Source organism: Budorcas taxicolor, chromosome 2 (assembly GCF_023091745.1).
Source record: "Budorcas taxicolor isolate Tak-1 chromosome 2, Takin1.1, whole genome shotgun sequence".
NCBI classification, from domain to species: Eukaryota; Metazoa; Chordata; class Mammalia; order Artiodactyla; family Bovidae; genus Budorcas; species Budorcas taxicolor.
Genome location: NC_068911.1, coordinates 32407914 through 32431137, shown reverse-complemented (window position 1 = coordinate 32431137; position 23224 = coordinate 32407914). Strand labels below are relative to the sequence as shown.

Sequence of the window (23224 nt, the reverse complement as noted above, 5' to 3'; positions counted from 1 at the left end):
CTGATGTGAAGAACTGACTCACTGCAAAAGACCCTGATGCTGGAAAGGATTGAAGGCAGAAGGAAAAGTGGACAACAGAGGTTGGGATGGTTGGATGGCATTACCAACTCAATGCACATGAGTTTGAGCAAACTCCAGGAGCTGGTGATGGGCAGGGAAGCCTAGCGTGCTGCAGTCCATGGGGTGGCACAGTCAGACATGACTGAGCAACTTAATTGACTGAAAGCTCATTTAGGTGGAGCGGTCTGACAAAATGAAAACACTATGTTTCTCTCAAAAATATATTACAAGAGTGACATTATCAAAGCCTTAGTTCAGTGTTCTGATTCTGCTTAGACTATGTCAGAAAACCCAAAGTTTGAGACAGTTCTTTGTTTAAAACCTGGTGAAACCCCTATTTCAATAAATAACTATTAAACACCCACTGGACAGCAAATTGAAAGCAAAGGTAAAAGTAATACAAAAAAATACTAATCTTTCAAACCAAGGAATTTGCTGTTAACTCTAAACATTTTTAGTAACAGTAATACTGGGGCTATCGCAATAAAAGTAGCAAATTGTTTCTCAGGCCATGGTACACCAATTAAGTAATTATAGCACATACCTTTACATATATAATAAGGTCCTTCATAATTTGTTTTTGTCGGTCTTGGACGTATTTTTTTCCATGACTTATCTTCTACATTTTTAATCCTACCAATTAAAGTATCTTTCTTACATTTATGGTCTAGATTAGCATGATAAGTGAAATCCATTAGCTTAGGCCCTGAAAAAGATATAAAAAGGATTGTTCATATGCACAAGAAGTATCATTTCATTTTACAGGCACAGTTATAAGCAGATGTGAGCAACTGAATAATGATTATTAAATTCCCATGAAAAAGTCCTTTCATAATCCCCACGTAAAACAAGCTAGGGAAAGTAATTTTTGCCTTTTGTGCTGTCAGACAAAACACAAAGATCAGAACAAAACCACCAGTGCTCCCAAGATATAACCCTTATTTATTAGAATAAGAATTCTAATGGCTTCTAAAGGGAAAGGGAAAGTGAAAGTCATGTCCAACTCTTTGTGACCCCATGGATTCTATAGTACATGAATTCTCCAGGCCAGAATACTGGAGTGGGTAGCCTCTCCCTTCTCCAGGGGATCTTTTCAACCCAGGGATCGAACCCAGGTTTCCCACATTGCAGGCGGATTCTTTACCAGCTGAGACATGAGGGAAGCCCAAGAATACTGGAGTGGGTACCCTATCCCTTCTCTAGCAGTTCTTCCCAACCCAGGAACTGAACCAGGATCTCCTGCATTGCAGGCAGATTCTTTACCAACTGAGTAAAGCAAAAGCATGTGCTTAAATAAACTAAGTAAGAAAATGAATGTGGGCCCCGTTTAGAATAAACTGTGTTTGTATAACTTGACTTAGGGGTAAAGATATGAAAAAACCCAACAGAAAGTACTCTAATTTTCACAAACACTGTATCACATACTGGTCTTAAAATGCTTTTTTCTAGTTCTCACTCTATTTGAAAATGATCACATTCTTAAATGATTCTATACATAAAATTGTATCAAAGAAGAACCGAGACTTATCCTATTAGACTCTAAAGGCTCCTAATCAATAATTGCTGCTTCTTTAGAAAAGAATTCAAATAAAGATACAAGAGTCACAATAGTTGGTGTTTCCACATAGATTTACAAATTCCTAAGAACTCTCAGGTTATTGACGGGCTCCTTGGTTTGGTCCTGACCTGATTTTACAAAACAGATCTGGCAAGCTTGTCTCAGTTCATGGGTTCCTTCAAGGGGATGTCTTGGGGTCACTGAAGAAGCGGGTTTAGTTACTGCACTTCCAAAAAAGTTTCCAAAGTCATTCCGAGGGTGACTTGAAATTCCCAGGAAACTCTCAGAAGCAAACAGACTGCCTGGTCCATTCATCTGCAAGAAGCATAAGAAAACAAAAAACAAAAAAACAAAAAACAGCCAAAAAATATTGCACTATCACTAAAGAAGAAAACAAATGCATCTCAAAAGTGAGACATTCTGCACAGACTAGAGGTGGGACTATTCTGTCCTTACTACGTTTCTATTTAAAAACCATTTCCTTCTACATGTTCCTGTCCTTGGGGTCTCTAGGCCCCTCCCCCACTTTTCGGGATGCTCTATGAGTTGTTATAAGCAATGGGCAACTGTTCTGCTTCATCAGCCAACAGGGTTTTCATGCCCTGATCTTGCATTTCTTCATCATTCACACTGTGCTAAAGCCTCTTACACTGTTGATTAATTTGCCATGACAGATCCAGCCTTAAACACAGAGCACTTATTACTGGATGTTCCAGAAGAGTCTTATTTTAGCACTCTTTCCCACAGCACACACAAAATTCCAGGGAGCTGGTACCGTTCATTCAAATAACTCAGTTACTTAAGTAAAAGACCTATTTGCAATTTAAGCGACGAAGTTACAAAAGAGGAAGTGGCACTTACAAGTAAAAGGGAAGAATTACTGTTGTTAAGCGCTGTTCCCTCTCTAGAAGTTGAGGTGGACAGATCTAAAATAATAAAAAAACTTCAACAGACCTTTTCATTCTAATCATGTAATAAGAACATCAGGGCTTAGTAGCTCACTATGGCTTCCCACCTTATTTCCCCTCCCAGTTCCGAGAAGCTTTCTTGCTCATTATTGACACCCAAAAAGGGCTATGGAGTCTCTCTTCTCCTCCAGAAACCAAGGACATAAATAATCCTTAGACAAACAAATTTCAATAAAAAGCAATTTTTCAGAGACATGAGCTAAGGCAGGGCCTATCAAATGGGAATGTTAAAAAAAAGACTAAGAAGATAATTCATAATAAAAATGGAAAAGGATTCTCTCCTTTTGAAAGTGTGAAGCAGAAACTCATCAAAACATTAAGAGAACCAGTCAGGTTCAACTTCTTTCTTTTTCTCCGTCTGCCACTCAATTCCTTTCTCTCTGCCCTCTGTTTTCCACAAATTTCCATTTGTTCAGTTGCCAATCTTTAAATCAATTATTTTGATGTTGATTCGTTTAACTGTAATGATGCCTGACAAAAATATGAAGATTTTTTTCTTGTGGCTACTTAAAGGATACATTAAGCCTAGAATTACAAAAACAGGAGTCAGGCCCAAACCTCAGCAATCCTTTGCAAAAGTAAAGTACCATAGTTTGCTGAGCTCAATGGATGAAGCCAAAAATATGTGGTTCTATTATCATTCTAAACACTGATTTTAAATTAGTCTTAACTGAAGTATTGCCTAGTTCAGAATTTAAAAGGATAACCTGTCTTTAAGACCCTTTAAGAGGGAGTTATCCCTTTTCTAGAGAAAACATTAAAAGTCATCTCACCCCCCCCAAACAACAGACACCCACCTTAACAAGTTATCTTATTAAAACAAACAAACAAACAGTGCCACATACATTCCTACTCTTAGGCCTTTGCTGCTTGATGTCCACAATGGCACAGTTAAGTCCAGGAGAATTTAAAACAGGAAGCTTCAGGTTTTAGAGCTACAGTGTATTTTCGGCTACAATGAAAATAACTCAAGTACCAACTACCTAGTGTTAGTTAAACAGACTGTCTTTTTTAGAAAATGAACTGTAACTGTTTACATAAGCAGCTAGAGTCTTACCTCGTTTAGATTCACTCATTGAAAATGAATTTAAAGAAGAACAGAAATCTTCTAAGGATGAAGTCAAAGGCGGATACAGATCCGAGAAGGAGGGCGCGGGTGCGTACCTTGCCCCGATGGGCAAGGCGCCCAAAAGAGACGCCGCCGAGAAGGGGACGCTTGGGCCAACGCTGGCAGTTGGGAGGGGGCCTCTGACTAAGGCTGACGGCTGGGGAGGAAACAAGACCAGAATGAAGTCCGTGAAACTCTGTCCCAAGCTTGCCAAACTGCTTTTAATATCAGCACATAAGAACAAATTAGTCCACTGGGTGATTTTGTTAGGTAACAAAGTTGAAGTCATTATCAAGATGGCAGAATCCAAGCGACAGAGCTGACTTCTTCTCCAGCCCACTTTTTAAAAAGTCTGGAGATGTGACTTCTAATATCACTGTGACCCAAATGAGAAGTCCCTGCTTCATTTTCCAAGCTTCCTAGGATTCCTAACAGTCCCTGCTCTGAGCCAACAGGGGCCAGGGCGGAAGGAAGGGTGGTCGAGAGAAGGGAGCTGGAGCAGCCTGGAGAACTGGGGACCATCTTTTGGGAGATGTCAATGTACAACCTCATGAGAACAAATGGAACGATGCCTTGCCCCTCCCCCACACAGCGACAATTTTTCGAGAGCCCCCTGTATCAATTAAAATACCTTCCACTATTTTAATATACTTCACAGCAGGAGTCAGCGAACTTTTCTATAAACGGTGGGATATACCATCCATTTAATCCTCCTAACCCTCTGAGGTGCATCCTACGAGGACTGTCACTGTACAGATGAGGAAACCGAGGGACTGAGAGGTGAAATAACCTGCCTCAGATCAAAGTGGAAGGGACCAACTCCCCCACCCGCACCCCCCATCGTCTGTCTGCCTTTTACATCTTCTCTTTGTCAGCCCCACAAGGACACCACTGGTCTTACTCTCCCCGGAAACCAGCTCTGAGTTTCCCTCTCTGCGTCATCATTCTAGTATCACTGCTGCCACTATCTTTCTTAATATACTTCACAGCAGGAGTCAGTGAACTTTTCTATAAGGGCTGGATATTAATGCAGCCCTATTAATATTGCAGGCTTTGTGGATTACACGGCCTCTGGTGCAACTACTCAACTCTGTTACTGCAGTGTCATGAGATGTTTTCATGTATCTTAAATATTATTCTTCTTTTCCCTTTCTTCTAGCCACGTAAAAATCTCAAAACCAGTCTCAGTGTTCGGGCTGTACTAAAGAGGCAGCAGGCCAGGTCTGGCCTGTGGACCCAAGTTTGCGTTATGGTTATATAGCTACAAGAGAATCATCCTTAAGGAATGAGAAATCCTTTAATCCATCGATTCATTTTGCCTTACATGCCAAATGTCTATTCTTTGCCAGGGAGTTAAATTTCCCTTTCCCATAACACGTGATTCCTAGCATGTTCTGTTTTTTTTTTAATTTATAAAATAAAGTGCCAGTTACCACTGGAAAAGGACAAAAGTAATTTTCAAGAAAAGCCTAAGTTTAGCGTACAGTCAATACTGAAAATATCTAGCAGGTTATATCACAATTTTTTAAAAGAAAGAGGGGGGGAAAAGTCAGGTTTTAAGGGAGTCAGACTGAAATTTACCATGACAGTTTCATTAGTTTCAGGTGCAGAATCCAGGAGATCGTCTATTTCATCTCCGAGGACCATATCCCCATCATCTAAAAATGCTTCCGGCGTGCTGAAGGGGATCTTTCCTCCATTTGCCAACACTGTAGATGGTAGAGAACTCTCTTCCACTTGCAGCGGCAAAACAGAAGTTAAGGGCATAATAGAAACTGAAGCCAGCTCATTTCCAACTTGGTGAGAAAAACTGGATGCAGGTATAGAAACAACAGAAGGTGCTTCTTGCCTCGGAGCTAATAAATCTGTAACATGAATGGACATGTGCTCACTTATTTTCAGTATATTTACGTAACACTACTGTTAATGGCCAATAACAGAGAAAATGAAGAGCAAGGTGAAAATATGAAAGCAATTATAAACAGATAGATACAACAGCGAAACCAATTCAAATAAAAGAGTAAAAGCAATTCTAAAAAAAAGAGTTTGTTTTGCCCAGGAACAGATATATTCACTTGTGAAAATGCTTCCTCCTTTCTCAAAATACCTGGGCTCCTTTCGGGTGGAGCTACTAGAGGGTGGTGATGCCACAGTGGATGCCAAACAACTGCTCGCTGACAGTCAGTACCATCAGTCACTACTGACACAGCCAGAGGCACAGAGGTGGTTTCTGAAATTACTCTTGTTTTAATACTACTAACGACCCAGCAATCTTAACCGACAACACTATAACGTACATAACATCTAAGGCTGGCACTTTTCTTTTTTGTTTGGTGCGCAGTGAGGCATGTGGGATCTTAGTTCCCTGACCAGGGTCGAACCCACACTCTCTGCATGGAAGCGTGCAGTTTTAACCACTGGACCACCAGGGAAGTCCCCAAGGGTGGCACTTCAGATTAAGAGGATGTGTGTGTGCAAACATACCTGGCTCGATATCCTCCACAGAACAGTTCAAAGCCTAGAAATTGAACCAAATAATAGATCATAGTATTTTCAGGATTCTAGACTATAAAGCAAGCTATAAAACTTGCTCTAAGAGAGCAATGCCAATTCTCACATCTGACCTCCTTCCAATTAAGACAGAGACAAACAGAATGCATCAGCCTTTGTGATGGCCAGTCCAGTGCACACTCAGTCGTGTGGGCCAGTCCAGTGTATGCCCAGTCGTGCCTGCCTCTTTGTGACCCATGGACTGTAGCCAACCAGGCTCCTCTGTCCATGGAATTTCCCAGGCAAGAATACCACAGTAGGGTTCCATTTCCTTTTCAGGATCTTCCTGACTCAGGGATTGAACCTGCATCTTTTGCGTCTCCTGCACTCGCAGGCCACCTGGCTGGGAAGCCCAACCTTTGTAATAACGTAGGATTAAACAGTGCGGGCCTCTTGCCACTCATTTCGTGTGGCCTAGTATTTCTCCAAGCATATTCAGGAGCCTTCCAGTTCCAGAGGGACCCGTGTAGCCACTCCACCCTCCCCAACTCACAGCGACCTCCTAACAGCTCTAAGAAGACTTATCCTTAAAAAAGATAAGTGTTTAACCCAGTGACTTCTAAAATAGTATATGGCCCCAACCCACATTTTCTAATAACACCTAACTTCCATGAACATCCTGTAAAATGCTCCATGGGCCTTCAGGAAATGCTGATTGAGAGTAAAAGATATGACTGGAGCTGTTTGTTTTCTTTTCATAGGGCAGGAAGCTCTGGCCACTTAGGTGTATGAGGAATAAAAAGGCCTCAAAAATAAACAAAACCCCAAAATATTAAAAGCAGAACTGCTACTACTTCTTCTTTTCTTTTTTAAAAATTATGATTCTTACAAGAGTAATGACCTTACCTTTGTAGCCCCATCCCCAGGAACTGATTTTAGTGAGAGCTGAAAGAAAATTAAGATGCTAATTTAAAACCAGAACTGACTCCAAGTTACAAAACAAAATGAAAATAACTTATGGCGAGAACTCCAGCTTACCTCGGCTCTAACATATGCTTTTCTTATTTTAAATCCCAGTTTCTGAGCTAGTTCTTGAGTTAGTTTTATTACATGTTCATCCTGAAAAAAGTCAGAATATACGATTAATGGAGGGTTATATTTACTAACCGTAGAGGTGAAGGGACAAAGCAGTTCTAATTTATCCTTGTCAAGACACTTGCTTTATGGGCATTTATTCCTAGCTGCAGCAGGTGGACGGCTGGCTGGAAAACATAACTTTTTCATGCCATTCGTCTACATAGAAGCAATAAAATTGCTAGGATGTAAACAAATGAATTAGAACACAAATACCATACCTGAGGCACTGCCAAGGAGCACTTTGCTACAGCATCATAAGCCTCTCTGAATCTTCCTAAATCACTTAGAGCCTTAGATTTCCGATACAGAGCTTTGTAGTTACTGGCATTTAAACTGAGGACTGTATCACAGTCTTCTAAAACTTTATCATGGAAACCCTGGTGAGTGAGACCAAATAAAGTTAGCAATCAATTCATGTCTTGCAATGATGCAAACACAAACAAATTCAGATTCTCCTCTCAAAATGGATTGGTAATGGTTTTTATTTGTTTTTCTTTTTTTAATTATTTTCATTATGAAATTTCAAATACAGAAAAGTAGAAAGAATATCATGGCTACCTATGTACCCACCACCCAGACCTTTGGCCATAAAAGACCCCAGATCTTCAAGAAAGAAAGCTGTCCAGGTATAGCTGAGGTCCTAGGTGTAAATGTCTATATGAAAACTGTAAGAACATCAAAATACTACTTTTTAAGTTTAGATAAGTGAAGAGGTTGTATTAATTCTTTTGAAGGCTCACTACTCCTTTTTTTTAATTAAAAAATAAAAATAACTCCTAAGAGAAACATAAGGAGCAAGCTGTCAGCAGAGACAACTGATACACCCATCTGTGAATACCTGTATCTTTTTAGGCTGACTTTTTTTTTTTTTTAAGAGCAGATACCCCCTCCCCCAAAGCCATACTCAAAAGGGTATCTCCAAGGACCAGTATCTAAAAAATTATTTTTAAAAATTCATAAGTATTTGGCCAAAACTGATTTTTCAAAGCTTGAGGCCTCTCTAAAGCAGCTAATACATCTTTCCTATAAACTGAAATTAGAAAGCTGACTTTTGCTAATGTACTATGTTACTGAAAATCTTTTTTCTCTCCAGAAACACTGCTTTACAAGTCACAACTCACCATATTGGAATAGCAAGCAATACGATTTATATATAGTTTTTCAATGATTTCTTTAGGGATTAAAATTTCTTCAGACTTTGCATAATCAGCTATACTCAAAGCTTCTGAATACTGACTTATAGAGTGGTTCCAATCACGTTCGCGATAAACATCATTTCCTTCATTAAAAAGATTTCTCACAAGAGCGTGTAAATATACCTTAAAAAAAATAAAAAGAATGTTACCCCTTGAAACTCTTTAAGGAACAAGTCAGAGTGCAAGCAAATTTCAATTTCTGTATCTAAAACTTCAGAGGAAATAATTTGACAGAGCAACAAGCACTATTGTAAGAAATTATGAAATCTAGGCCAGGTCACTACTATCTCAGCTAGAGTTTCCTTGTGCTTGCTTTTTCCAAGAAAAAAATCAATTAAGAAAAGTGCTGCAAAAGCAGCCTGTCAATTTTTGTTGACATCGCCAACTCTGCGCCAAGGATAAATTCCTACACATGGAATGAGCATTTTAAGGCTTCTAACTGGTATTTATAATTGTTTTCCAAAAAAGGCAGTAACGATGAATGCATATAGTGGCTTGCTTGAATGCACCCCTGCCAACATGTGTACACACGTGCGTCAGCACGCACACATAAAATCTACCAATTTCTGGAGGAAAAACGGTATCCTTTACTTATTTGCATATCTGATTACCAGCAAGGCTGAACTTCTCCACATTTTAATGGACCATTTGTATTTCTTCTTTTGTAAATGTTCAGGTGGCTTACTGATTTAGGGGGTTCAGTTCAGTTCAGTCGCTCAGTTGTGTCCGACTCTTTGTAACCCCATGGACTACAGCACGCCAGGCCTCCCTGTCCATCACCAACTCCCAGAGCTTGCTCAGACTCATGTCCATAGAATCGGTGATGCCATCCAACCATCTCATCCTCTGTCATCCCCTTCTCCTGCCTTCAATCTTTCCCAGCATCAGGGTCTTTTCCAATGAGTCAGCTCTTCGCATCAAGTGGCCAAAGTATTGGAGTTTCAGCTTCAGCATCAGTCCTTCCAATGAATATTCAGGACTGATTTCCTTTAGGACTGACTGGTTTGATCTCCTTACAGTCCAGGGGACTCTCAAGAGTCTTCTCCAACACCACAGTTCAAAAGCATCAATTCTTCGGTGCTCAGCTTTCTTTACGGTCCAACTCTCACATCCATACAAGACTACTGGAAAAACCATAGCTTCAACTAGACGGACCTGTGTCAGCAAAGGAATGTTGCTGCTTTTTAATATGTGGTCTAGGTTGGTCATAGATTTTCTTCCAGGGGATGTCAAATCTTTTTTTTATTGCTTTTAGTACACATGTTCTTTTGGTAGGGGCAGAAGTTGTTTAAGTTTCCTTCAGGATTGCTATCATTGCTTTAAGATTTTAGAAGTCTCTTTCTGGGACTTCCCTGTTGGCCCAGTGGTTAAGAAACTGCCTTCCAATGAAGGGGACAGCAGTTCGATCCCTGGTCATGGAACTAGATCCCACATGCCTCGGAGCAACTAAGCTTGTGTACCTCAACTAGAGAGTCTGTGCACCGCAATGAAGACCCAGTACAGCTCCCAAAATAAATTAAATAAGTAATCCTTTCCTATCAAGGGGGCACATAAACATACAGCTCTTCATCTCGTTTCATGAATTCACGTCTAAGCTGATGAAAGTGACAAAGGAAACTGTCCAGATCAATCTTTAACAACTAAGGTGACTTGAGAGACAGGCTGATTCCCCTCTCTGGGCCCTGAGTGCCTGTCTGTAAAATCAAAGGACTGCTCCACATGATTGCTAGCTCTCATACTTTACAGTTCTACATCTATTTGGAGAAAAGGAAGGAAGAGGCTGAAATGAACAGAGAGGGAGGGAGGCAGAGAGAAAGGAATGACGTTCAGAAACACCACAACCCGCAGAAACACAAAGCCACGGGGAACTAACGGTATGCAGAGATGAGGTAATCTTTAGTTCCAGGCCTAGTCAACTGGGCTTTCTCTCAAACTAGATTCATCTCCAGCTCTTTCATTTGATTACCAAGTCACCCTTTTACTGTGACAATTTCTCTGCTAAAGAGAAACCAGAAGATACTCTGTCCCTCTCAATCATAATCTGTCCCTCTCATTCTTCCTGAAATGAAAGGCTAAAAGTAACTGTCAAGGGACTCAAAGAAATTACTTCAAAACGACATTAACAGAGGAAAGAAAATACAACCGTCCAAGTATGCCAGAAGAAACTAACCTTGTCTTATTTACACGAGTTGACAAACTTTTCCTGTAAATACCCAGACAGTAAGGATTTGAGGCTTTGTGATCCATTCGGTCTCTCTCAACCATGCCATGAAAGCAGCCAGATAACACACCAGCAAGTGAGCATGGCTGTGTTCCAATAAAACTTTATTCACAAAAACAGAGGGCCGCACTGGGGTTTGCCAAGCCAGGCTACATGTGACAGTTCATAGGCTACTTTCAAACAGATCTTTTCCTTACCGCATATTGTTCCTGTGATCCTGGATACGACAGCGGTGACCTGCGAAGAAGAAACCAGTTAATTTTGCTGATCAGGTCCCTGTCAGGATTGGTTCATCCAGGAGTGACCCTAAAACTGGGCTTCTCATTAGCTCATCACTGGTTCAAAGCACATTTGAAAGACCTACTTGTCCTCTATGAGCATGATTCACATATAACTGTAGTCACAAAAAAAATATCTAAAACTATTCTTTTATATTTTCTTTAGGGTAACATTTACCTTTCAAATCTACTTCTACTAACAGAGGGCCTAATTCTTCAAATGCCGAAAAAGTTTTTAAATAGTACAGAACCACTAGTTCTACTTGTTCCAATTCACTGCAGAACAGAGGGAAAGAATATCCCCTTCCCAGGAGGGACAAAGAAGCCTTTCTGCCTGGACACGGCCACCCGGGCTGTGGTCCTGTCGCTGACGTGCATCCCGAAGGCCAGTTGAGGCCGGGCTTCTCAACAGAAGGAGTGTGGCCACAAAAGGCCTGGGTGCTGACCGATGTTGACTTTCCCTCATCAGAGTGAAACTAGGTTCAAATTCCTCTGTCGAACATTTTGGGAGGTAAGTCAGGATTTTAACCCTGAAATATTGGTGACGGCAAGATCCACCTCGGAACACAAAGGGACTGATGTTCCGGGAGCAGAAAGCATTGCTGGGACAAAAATATCTGATTTCTAACCCAGGTGAATAGGACTAAAAGTGTCCTACCCCCCCCAAATCCAGAGCCACAGCAAAAAGGGACTGCTACGTGGCGAGGACAGAGGCGTGCAGGGAGCCCTTACTGTATGAACTGTAGTCCTTCCTTAATGTTCTGCTGCCTTTTTCTTCTCTCCTCGGACACACTGGACATGTTATCCCACACATCCACTTTCTAAAGGAGAAATCTGGAAAGAAACAGGCAACAAGTTACACAAGGCACGGGGCTCCTGGACCCCAATTAAAACACTCAGGATCAAGGTCATGTCGCACAATTAACTGTGGACGCATCCACATCCTCCGGCTTGACTAGGGTCTTTGAGGCCGAGGACACCACCTGAGCTGGGTCAGTGGTCCCCGCTGTCTCGTGCGCCTTGAGCAGAGGGTGTCCACATTCTGCCTGCTTCACGTTGAACAACCGGGCAGATTCGGCAGGCGCCTCCTAAACAATCCCCACACACAAGTTACCTCTCTCTCCCCCTCTCATCTACCCTCCTTCAACTGCAGGTTTTGTTTCTGGCCTGTCTCTACGCACGCGGAAGCAGCCGTGAGAACAGTCCTGGCCTTGTTTTGCTTCTGGAAACCTTCCAGGAGCAAAAAGGTTTCATATCCGCTTGCCTCCGAGGGATTTTGACTTCCTTGTGAGCAGTCTAAGCCTGATCTGTAGTTTGTTACACAGACTTTTGAAACAATCCTTGTTGATACAACTGATAGAATGAGGATCTAAGTGAAGTTACTTTAATTGAAATTTTCTAGATGGTAAGGGTTTACCTTAACTGTAACTCAGGTTGATGTCAACACCGGGGGTATTTACCCTGACTGGCCATTGTTCATGAAGTATTTTCCAGAAAGCTACCGGAGAACCACAGAGAAAAGAAACAGGATAAAACGTCACCTCTCAGCGTCCTAAACTAGGGTCACTCAGTCTCAGCCATTCGGGGAGGCAAGCTAGGACAGAGCCAGAGAGCATATTAAAAAGCAGAGACATCACTTTGCCTACAAAGTTCCGTATAGTCAAAGTGATGATTTTCTAGTACTCATGCATAGATGTGAGAGTTGGACCATAAAGAAAGCTGAGCACCGAAGAATTGATGCTTTTGAACTGCGGTGTTGGAGGAGACTCTTGCGAGTCCTCTGGACTGCAAGGAGATCAAACCAGTCAATCCTAAAGGAAATCAACCCTGAATATTCATGGGTGGGACTGATGCTGACGCTGAAGCTCCACTACTCTGGTCGGATGTGAAGAGCTGACTCGTTGGGAAAGACCCTGATGCTGGGAAAGATTGAAGGCAAAAGGAGAAGAGGATGAAAGAGGATGAGATGGTTAGATGGCATCACCAACTCAATGGATGTGAATTTGAGCAAACTCTGGGAGATAGTGAAGGACAGGGTCGCAAAGAGTCTGACGAGACTTAGAGACTAAATAACAACAACAAGCTCTAGCGTGGAGAGCTGTCCTGTGTGCCGTGGGATGCTAGCAGCTTCCTGCCCTCTGTCCACTAAGTCCCAGCAGCACTCCTCCCCTCGGATGTGGCACACCAGTATCTCCAGATATTGTTAGATGCTCCCCAGTGGGGTGGGAAGGGGTTGGGGGGTCCACACAGTCACCCTCGGACGAGGGCTCCTGAGAGTCAATTCTAAGAGGACATCGTGTCACGAAAACTATGGGTCTGCACCCATGTTTCAAGTATACATAGCTGAATTGCTTTAGTTTCATTACTGCTCACCATGTGTTGTGCAAGGTTTTCCAAGTGTAGTGTGGGATGGAGGCTGGAGTGCCCAGAAACCTGGGAACTGGTGCTAAGGCTTTTTTCTTCTCTTCCCCCTTTCAGTTTTATTGAATACAGCACTGTGTAAGGGTAAGGTGTAAAACACAATGATCGACATAAAAACCTCACGAAATGATCACCATAACAGGCTTAGTGAACATCCATCACTTCATATAAACACAAAATTGAAAGAATATAAACATTTTTTTTTCCTTGGGATGAGAACTTTTACTCTACATCCTCAACAACCTTCATGCATCCCTGGTAGCTTAGCTGTAAAGAATCCACCTGCAATGCCAGAAACATGGGTGTGATCCCTGGGTCGGGAAGATCCCCTGTAGAAGAAAATGGCAACCCACTTCAGTATCCTTGCCTGGGAAACGCCATGGACAGAGGAGCCTGGCGGGCTACAGTCCATGGGGTCACGAAGAGTCAGACACGACTGAGGCAACTGAGCACGAGCCATACACAAGATAGCTCCAGATGGATTCACAGAAGGAACAGCAGTGAGAGAAACCTGGGGGCTGGGAGAGGGTAAGACAGAGTCTCTTCATAGCAAACCTTTAAAAAAAAATTTTTTTTAATCTTGTGAATAAATGACCACTGGAAAAAGAAAGTATTCAAAGAAGCCTATGTGGCTTCTGAGCCCTTCCGGGGCCACTCGAGTTTTCTCTCCTTTAACTTAAGGCCGAGTCAGAACCTTGGAGCTCAAGGCACCCAGGGCTGCACTTGGAGGCCCAGGGAAAGGCACCCAGGGCTGCACTTGGAGGCCCAGGGTGGTCAGGCCAGAGTGACTGGGATGGAAGAAAAGAAGCTGCAGGCAAGAAGCCTCTTCTCTCCTTCAGTGAACCATGGGCCTCTCCCCACCCTTGCCTGGCGAGCTGTGGAATTAGTTTGAGGTTCACTTGAAAAGTAAATCTGGCTCTTGGGCTCGGACCTAGGTGGCGGCCACCTGGCGAAATGCACCAAGGAGGTCAGAATCGTGGGCAAACATGGGACCTGTTATGATGTCTCCCCCAGGAAAATGGTGAGGAAAACTGAAACCAGCCAGCATGCCAAGCACACCTGCTCCTTCTGCAACAAAACCAAGAAGAAGAGACGAGCCGTGGGCACTTGGCACTGCGGTTCCTGTGTGAGAACAGCAGCTGGTGGCGCCTGGACCTTCACCCCCACCTCTGCCGTCATAGTCAAGGCTGCATCAGAAAGAAGACCGAAGGAACTGAAGGACCAGGAGAAGCACCACCATTTGACAACGTTGCCTAGCCTATAATAAACGGGCTCATTTATGTAACAACAACAAAAAAAGCAAATCTGTGGACTCAGAAGGGACTCCGGGGTTAGGATAATCGCCAAGATAAGAGCCTTAGAGCTGCTTCCCCAGGAAGTGCTCAAAAACCTTGAACCCTGGCCTCTTAAGGACAAAGGGCAGCAGAGAAAGAGCTGACGACTCAAGCAAGTGATTAAGGGAAAGTAAGATGTAGATTCTTTACAGCAGGAAACGCCATGCCACTTTCACATGTTTAAAAATCGGGGAACAGAGCATGAGGTGACATTTAAACATCATATGACACAGCACTCCATGTTCTATAGAATTCTCCCCTAAATTTTGTTATGAAAAATTTTATACACACACACACACACATTTTTTTTTTTACCATGAATTCATATACCTCTATACTACCTTATATCTTACAATGAATATTTTGGTATATGTATTACATCTGCCCATCCTTAATGACGGCTGCCCACCCTCCGTCCATCCACCAACACAATTTTGTAAACTGCAAAGTGAGCGGCAGACATCAATTATAACTCACCACGAAACACCTCAGCATTATGTGGAGTTCAACAGCTGTTTGCAGTTTTTAAGGTAAAATGCAAATACGTTAAGGCAGGTTTTGACAAATGATACATCTGTGTAACCCAGACCCTGGTCTTGAGACACACCACTGCCTTTACTCCAGGAAGTTCCCTCGGGCCCCTTCTCCAGCCGGTCTTCCCCTAACCTGCACCCAGGGCAATCACTGTTCGGCCTTTTTCCCACCATAGTTAGTTTTACCTGTGAAATGAAGCCTCCCCCAACATCTCACTTTAAAATAAAACAATAAAGGCTTTCCACACCATCTTATTTCGGGATCCAGTCAACAGAACCCTGCCTCAGTTTTAAAGTGAAGGAGAACTTGATAAAGTTAATCCAACAACCATTTCTCTTCAAATTCAGCAGCACATGACAGGGGTCTCTTCCCTCCTCAAAGTGCGGGGGCGGGGGGCTTCACCTCCAGCTGACCTCTAAACGTGAGGGCCCTGGGGGACACCAGAACCCCTCTCCCTGTGTCCCCCCACCCTCTCCGCTCAGGAACCCCCTGCCCCACCCAGATGTGAAACATTCTCGAGGGCCCGACAATGCCCCATGTCCATCCCCTAGCAGAGCTCGCAGATAACCTTCTACCTGGTAGTTCTACTTGGATGTCCAGATGCCACCCACTGTTCAGAAAGCAGGGCTTTAAAATACCATGAGAGTGAAAAGGAACGTCGCCTTCCCAGCCCGATCATTCAGCCGCTTGCATGCCCTCTGAGGGCAATCAATCAATGGAACATCATTGACACAGATCTGTTAGGCACCCTGACAAAGACACTCTGTGAACAAAGCTGTGCCTGGACTACAGAGGTGGTTACATGAATCTACACGTGGGATAAAACTGCCCAGAAACACACACACACGTGAATGAAGAGCTGAGTAAGGTCTGTAGTCTGGTTAACAGCATTATGCAGGTGTCAGTTTCCGGGCTTGGCTACGGCACTTCAGGTAGGCAAGACGGCACCACTGGGGGAAGCAGACGAAGGGTTTGTGGGAGTCAATATAAGACTTTCGTAGTATCCTCTGAGTATGTAATTATTTCAAAATAAAAAGTTAAAAATATCCTGTGGATACGCTATTTTTTATACAAACCAGGGCTCCTAACATGTGTCTGCACCTTACTTTTCTTGACTTGGCACCGCGTCTTGAAGGTCAGTCCATATCAGCACACATCAAGCTGCGTGAACAGCCCTGCAGCGGGCTCCGTGATACGGCTGCACCGGAACGTGACCAGGCCCCTAGGACACTGTGGTTGTTTCCAGCCTTTAAAAGTTCACCAGGTACACAGGACATTTCATATGCACATATCTTCAAAGAATTTCCAAAGAATGAAGGGTAGGTGTATTTCTTTATTTTGCCAGCTACTGCCAAGTTTTACCAAATGACCCTACCCACCACCAATGCACAAGAAATCATTGGACGTTTCCACTGCTGTCAGGGAGATGACAGTGTGACAACTGTGGTTGGGGCTTTGTTTGTTTCAGTCTTCCTATCGTTAGTGAGGCTAAAACATCTTTTAAGATTTAAGAGCCGTCTGTACTTCCTTTTCTGTGAACTGTTGTTTCATTTCCTTCATGCATTTTTCTTCCAGGCTGAGCTGTTTTGATTCGTGGAAGCTCTTTATGTGTTGAGGAAAGCAGTCCTTTGTGATGTTATTATTATTTTCCCCAACGTGATGTCAAACTTTTGATGTTGGTTATAGTACTTTTTGACAGCAAAAGTCTTATTCTTAAGTAGCTCAATACTTTCTTCTATGGCTTCTGGATTTTGACATACTCAGAAATGCCTGGGCTTCCCTGACGGCTCAGTAGTTAAGAATGCCTGTCAGGCAGGCGACAAGGGTTTGGTCCCTGATCTGGGAAGATCCCACATGCCACGGAACAACTAAGCCTGTGTGCCACAACTACTGAGCCCACGTCACATTTATTGAAGCCCGCACACCCTCGAGCCCGGGCTCTGCAACAAAAGAAGCCACCGCAACGAGAAGGCCATGTCCCGCAACCAGCGTAGCCCCTGCTCACTGCAACTAGAGAAGAGCCCTAGCAGCAGCGAAAAACCAGCACTGCCAAAATAAATAAAGAAGTAAAATGATTTAAAGAAAGAAAGGAATGCCTGCACCACTCTGAGATTACGAAATAACTCTCCATGTTTTCGTCTAGTAGTCTCACGGATTCATTAAAAAAATATATTTTCTTTTCCTTAAACCGGATCCACCAGTTTACTCTAAGGAGTGATATATATATATATATATATACACACACACACACACACACACACACACATATTCCCTCTCAAATAGCTACTAGTTGTCCAAATGCCATTTACAAAAAGGCCATCTACCCTACACTGACATGTGTAAGACCCATAGAAAATTCTGGGCCAGTGTGTGACCTTTACTCAGCATGTCTAACTGGAAGGCCCCTAATGTTATACCCTCCTCCTCTCAAGCCTAACTCTGCCCTTCTCAGTACTGAAATCACCTCCCGGCCAGCTGCTCAAACCAGAAACCTTTCTCTCACCACATCCAACTAATCTACCCACAAAGCATCTGTCGGTGACACTGTCAAAAATACATGCCAGGCACCCCAAATCTGAGCGTGTCAGGCCTCCTGTGCCACCCCGGTCCCAGTCACAGGGGGGTGTCGCAATTCCCTCCCCCCCCCACCTCTGCTCTGGGCCCCCGAGCTCACCACTGTCCCTCCCCCACCCCGTCCCTACACTACACTGAAAGGAATGCCCTTTAAAAACACAAGTTGGGTATTACAGTCCTGCTTAAACTCCTCTGCTGGCGTCCCCTCAGCACCCAGAACCAAATCTAGACTCCTGACGGCGACGCCGCCCTCACCCGGCCCGGGTCACGCTGTTCCTCTTCCTGTGGGTCCCTGGGGTGAGTCAAGGGCTCCACGCTTCCGGGAGCTCATGCTTGCAGTTCCCTCTGCCCACGACACCCTTCTCAGATCTGCCCTGAGCTGGCTCCTCTCAGCCCTGAGTCTGGGCTTCAGGGTCAGCCTTAGAGGCTGTCGCCCTCATCACTCCCTGCCAGGAGACCCCCTGTCTTTCTTGGACGCGATCACCTCACACTCCCTGGGTCCAGGTCAATGACAACCTGAGTGAAGAATGAATGAAGTGGCCAAGTGTAAAGAGGACACTCCATTCAAAGTCCCCGGGACAGCGCTTCAGTCAAGGCAGGCGTGAGAAACCAAAGGATAGGGCCAAAGAGGAAGTGACCGGACGCCAGTGGGGCTGGCTGACGGGGACCCCACGTCCTTAGGGAGCAAACAAGGGAGTGAATCAACAGGGTGGGAATCAACCGGACCAACAGAGGAAAAACCTGAACCCCTAAGTCACTCCTGAAGGAGTTCACTCATCACCAACAGGGGAAAAGCCAGTCAGCCACACCCTCTTCTCCTTAAACGGAAAGGAAGTGGTGGGAGGGTGAGGGGGGGGGAGCTTTGAACTGTAAAAATAAATAAACAAAATCAGCGAGAAACTCAATTACAGAGTCTGAGCAAACCCTGGGAGATGGTGGAGGACCGGGAGCCTGGAGTGCTGCAGTCCAGGGGGCCAGAAGAGTCGGACGCGAGGGAGCCACTGACCAACAACAATTCATGAATTAGCTAAACTCCTGTAAACGGGAACATACATCACCTCTCTGGAAGCAGCTGACTTTAAGTTCCTTACTCACCCTGAAGCTTCACAGAAGGCAAGGCACCCTGGCTCTCCGGTATAATTCCTTATATATTTATTCTGTGCCTGTGAGGTGACACCCACTAGTCGAAGCCTAGCACAAAGCTATAACTAAACCATGAAATGCGAAACTGTGAAATTCTGGCCTTTCATGGTAACTTTGGGAACCAGCAGCGTCCATTATCAGAAGACACCAAGGAAGCGAAATGTGACTACAATATACGGCAGAGGCAAAAATCACAGCCATCACTGACGGCTCTGGCTGGATGCCAGGCATTGTTCCAAGTGCTTTCTGAGGGTGAAATCATCAATCCTAAGAAGCTGAGAGGCAGGTACTGAGAGGAAGCTGAAGCACAGAGAGGTGATGCGGCCGGGCCAGCATCGCACAGCCAGAAAGCGGCCCAGCGGCCCGGCCTGGCCCCAGGCCTGAATTCCCATCCAAGGAGCTCTGCCAGGAGGGCCAGCGTGGCTCTGAGGGCGCTGGGGCTGGGCTCTGAAAGACACACACAGCTGCCACAGACAGGTGGGCACTTCAGTGCCACTCAAGAGGAACCGAATAAATACAGCCCTCTGCACACTCAGGCATACAGGGTGACGTCGGCAAGGGATGAAATTTAAAGCAACTCAGAGAAGCAGAGAGGGTCGATGGTGTGGACACAGGGAATTTTAGGACAGCACTCCAGGGCCGAGTGGCGAGTGGAAATACGCTCCACCCACGACATCATGTGTTTAGAAAGAGGAGTAAATGTTATTAAACAGCCGTACTTCCAAGACATCCTCACACAGGACCAGAGAAGGTGCCCCAGAGAATGTGCAGCACAGTGCCTGAATTCTTGCCTTAAAAGGCATTCCTAAGCTGCAAGTGAAAAATTATAATCATCAGCCTGTAGTCAATGCGGTCCTCAGCCTCAAGCCTCTCTGGGTCAGGGCCCAAACAACACACAAAGTAGCTAAAGTAACTGTTCCCTGTCATCCCGGCTTGCAACACTTGCAGAAGCGGGGGGACACATTACATCCCCCAGAGACCTCAAACCCAGGGAGGGAAACGTCATTATAGATGTTCTGGCACCTTCTTGGAACAGGGAAATCTCCTCCTGGATACACTTATGAGGCAGTTTGCCCCTTCTACTGAAAACGAAAGCCCCAAGATGAAGGCTGCACTAAGCAACATCAGGGAGGCAATTTCACACTTTTACTCCTCCCCTAACCCCTCTCCCACCCCACCCCCCCAGCTGTTCACTTTGAACTTGCTCTCAGATCTCTCAGATATAACAAGTGCCAGGTGGCCCTTCCAGGGCCCAGGCCTCCTAAGGCCCTGGGAACATCTTGCCTGACACAGGAATCCTGTATGGGAGGAATGGACAAGAAAGACAAAAAATCTTGCAGATAGCTTGCCCGGGGGCACCCAGGCCCTGGGTCAGTGGCATGCCCAGGACTACAGAGATGTGCTGAACTGCCAGATTACTACCCTGCTCCAGACTCACGTATTCTAATAAAATACAAAGGTTCCACTTTCTCATTTGTGCAACAGAAAAATTTCCACCTTTTACTGTATTAATTATCTGGTTCCCAAGGCGTCACAGTATGTGAAATTAATAGTAATTAGTTAACTAAAAACACATCGCTAAACTCATAACAAAATTAAAAAGCAAACTTCTTATTTGGGCAAGACCTGGTAAGGATAAATGACCCTGTTTCTTTGCATCAAAGGAAATTTTCACTTCACTTAATATGCTTCTATTGTGTGTGTGCGTGTATGTGAATTAAATTTTTTAAACTGATATTTGGAACAAGTATACATTTTAAACTTCTGGATGAACATTTTCTTATTTCTCCACCCGAAAAATACTATCTAAAGTTTTTCTGATGATTTGTAAACATTTCACACTTTAGAAAACACAAATTTCACTTTCAATCCTAAGATTCTGGAGAAAAAGTATTTTCACTAATACACACACACTTCAAGATATTATCTGGAAATCAAATCTCCACACGTTATACTTTCTCTTGAAAGTCATTCTAGAGTAACCAAGGCAAAGAATACAGACACCTTCTGTTCTACCTTGTCCTTTACTGGAATGCTCACAACTCTCCAAGAGTCACTGTCACCATTACTGGACTTGAGATTCTATATTAATTGATTCTCTCCTACTTAACACTGATTTAACCCTCCCAAACTGACAAGCTTTACAGTTAGTCAAAATGAAGAATTAGGGGACAATATCATTGACAACCACCACTTGTACTCATAAAAACTAACAGTATCTAACAGGTGGGAAGGGAAAAGAGTGTAGGTCGGTGTGTGATGAGCACCCAAGAAAGAGCCATGGTAACTTGAAGGAAGGCATTTAGGTGGCAGAGGACCTGAAAATCAACATGTGCTTTGCATTACACACACACACAAACATACACCCCACCCCCCAAAAATATTCAGCTTCGATAGCTCAAGGTCTGATTCTGAGTGAAACTATCTGCAGACTCCTGTAGACAGCAGACGGAAAACGTTTTTTCAGCAAAGAAAATTCCCTCCACTAATTTGAATTATTCTGCAAATTAGGACAAGATCCTCATTAAGCAATCAGCTGGGCAGTCCAGCTGAGGGTGAGAGGGAAGAGGCAGGGGATTCCTTGAGAGCCTAGTAGAGAAGGAGGCCACATGCCATCACAGAATCAGAAAAAAATAAGCAGATGGCACAGGATCCTAATCACCCCTGCCCCCTTCGGAAGCTCTGGCTGAACGCTGTCCAACAGAAATATAATGCCAGTCACATATCTAATTTTAAATTTTCAAGTAGCCATGTTAAAAGGAGAAGAGAGAGCAAAATGAAACCAGTGACATTAATTTTAAGAATGTATTTCAGTTAACCCAGTATGTTTGAAACATCATCTCAACCTGTATGATTTAAGCAGGAAAAAAATGACGAATGGGGTGCTTTACTGTTTTCTCCTAAGTGATTTAAAATCAGGTGTGTTTCTTTCACCGAAGAGGGAATCTCTAGTAGGTCAAGCCACATTGCAACCGCTCCGGCGGTCAGCGGCCACCTTCCGGGGGCAGCTCACACGAACTTCAGGCGGACGTTGGCCTTTAAAATACCTAACTACGTATCAGAGGACCGGGTTGGGGGGAAAGACCCAAGTCCCGAAAATTTCACCCAATCAGGGTGCAAGCGCGACCTCTCGGGACCAGCCAGAGCTTTCCAGCTGGACCACACCCCTGCAGTGACCGTCCCCGACAGGAAATTCACGCTAATGGGAACTGACAGGTCTTCATTCTTTAAGGGTGGGGACGAGAAACCTCCAGCCCGGGCCGTCTCGGTGTCCACAATAAAGACAGGAAACCATTCGTGCACGTCCTAGACGTGAACTCCGTGCAAAACAAAAAAATAAATAACGGGGGGTGGGGGGGGGGGGCGGAGACAGTGACCCGAAATTAACGGGCCAGGCGCCCCGCGAACATCTTTCCCGCCCCCAAAACCAAGGTACTGGATTGGTGGGGGGTGGGGGTCCTCGATCACCAAACAGACACAAATAGTACGGGGAAATATATACATACATATATATTTTAGTTAACCAGAGACGGGGTGTTTTGTCAGCCGAAACACACGCGGGAATGGGGCGCGCGGCGCCGCCCCTGCGCCCCACTTGGCGGAGACGCGCCCCCGCCGCCGCCGCCCGGGGAGGGAGGCACCGGGACCCGCCCGCCCCCGTCGGCGCGCCCGCGGGGGCCCAGGCGGCCGCGCGCGCTTGGGCCGCCCCTGCGCCGGGGCCGCGCGCCCTTTGTGGCCGAGCCCCGCGCCCCCGGGGCCGCCGTTCCGCCGCGGGGCGGCCGAGAGCGCGCCCCTCCCCCGCCCGTGTCCGTTACCGGCCGCGCGCGAGCACGAGGCGGCGGCGGGCGGGGGCCGGGCGGCGCGCGGGCGGCGCGCGGGCCGGCGGGCGGGCGGCGCGCACCTACCTGCGGGGACGTCCGCGCCGGCGGGCGGGCAGCGGCGCGCGGTGAGCAGGCGACGGCGGCGGCGGCGGCGGCCTGGGCGCTCGCTCGTAGCTTCCCTCCGCGGCGACCCGGCGGCGGCAGCGGCGGCGGTGGTGGCGGCGGCTCCTCGGCCTCCGCGCGGCGCCCTCTGGCGGCCGGAGGCCGCGCCCGCCGCCCGGGAGACGCCGCCATTGGCTGCGCCCGCGAGCGTCGGCGCCGGGGGCGGTGGCGGCGCCACGTCGGGCCGGGCGGCGGCGGCGGCACCGGGAGGCGGCGACC

The 23224-nt window shown here is 45.3% G+C and overlaps 1 protein-coding gene across 1 annotated transcript in view; it reads right to left on the bottom strand.

The window, feature by feature from the left end:
• ZC3H7A (zinc finger CCCH-type containing 7A) overlaps window positions 1-22984 on the bottom strand; it is a 37645-nt gene extending 14661 nt beyond the window's left edge. Inside the window, exons 1-13 of the mRNA XM_052636159.1 lie at window positions 22928-22984; window positions 11749-11850; window positions 10936-10975; window positions 8443-8640; window positions 7540-7698; window positions 7223-7303; window positions 7091-7129; window positions 6179-6212; window positions 5276-5559; window positions 3644-3851; window positions 2480-2544; window positions 1747-1933; window positions 605-766 (exon numbers count right to left, since the gene is read on the bottom strand). Of these exons, the coding sequence (XP_052492119.1) occupies window positions 605-766; window positions 1747-1933; window positions 2480-2544; window positions 3644-3851; window positions 5276-5559; window positions 6179-6212; window positions 7091-7129; window positions 7223-7303; window positions 7540-7698; window positions 8443-8640; window positions 10936-10975; window positions 11749-11816 (1525 nt within the window). The 5' untranslated portion in view covers window positions 11817-11850; window positions 22928-22984. The remainder of the gene's footprint in view (window positions 1-604; window positions 767-1746; window positions 1934-2479; window positions 2545-3643; window positions 3852-5275; window positions 5560-6178; window positions 6213-7090; window positions 7130-7222; window positions 7304-7539; window positions 7699-8442; window positions 8641-10935; window positions 10976-11748; window positions 11851-22927) is intronic.
• Window positions 22985-23224: the final 240 nt, after the last annotated feature.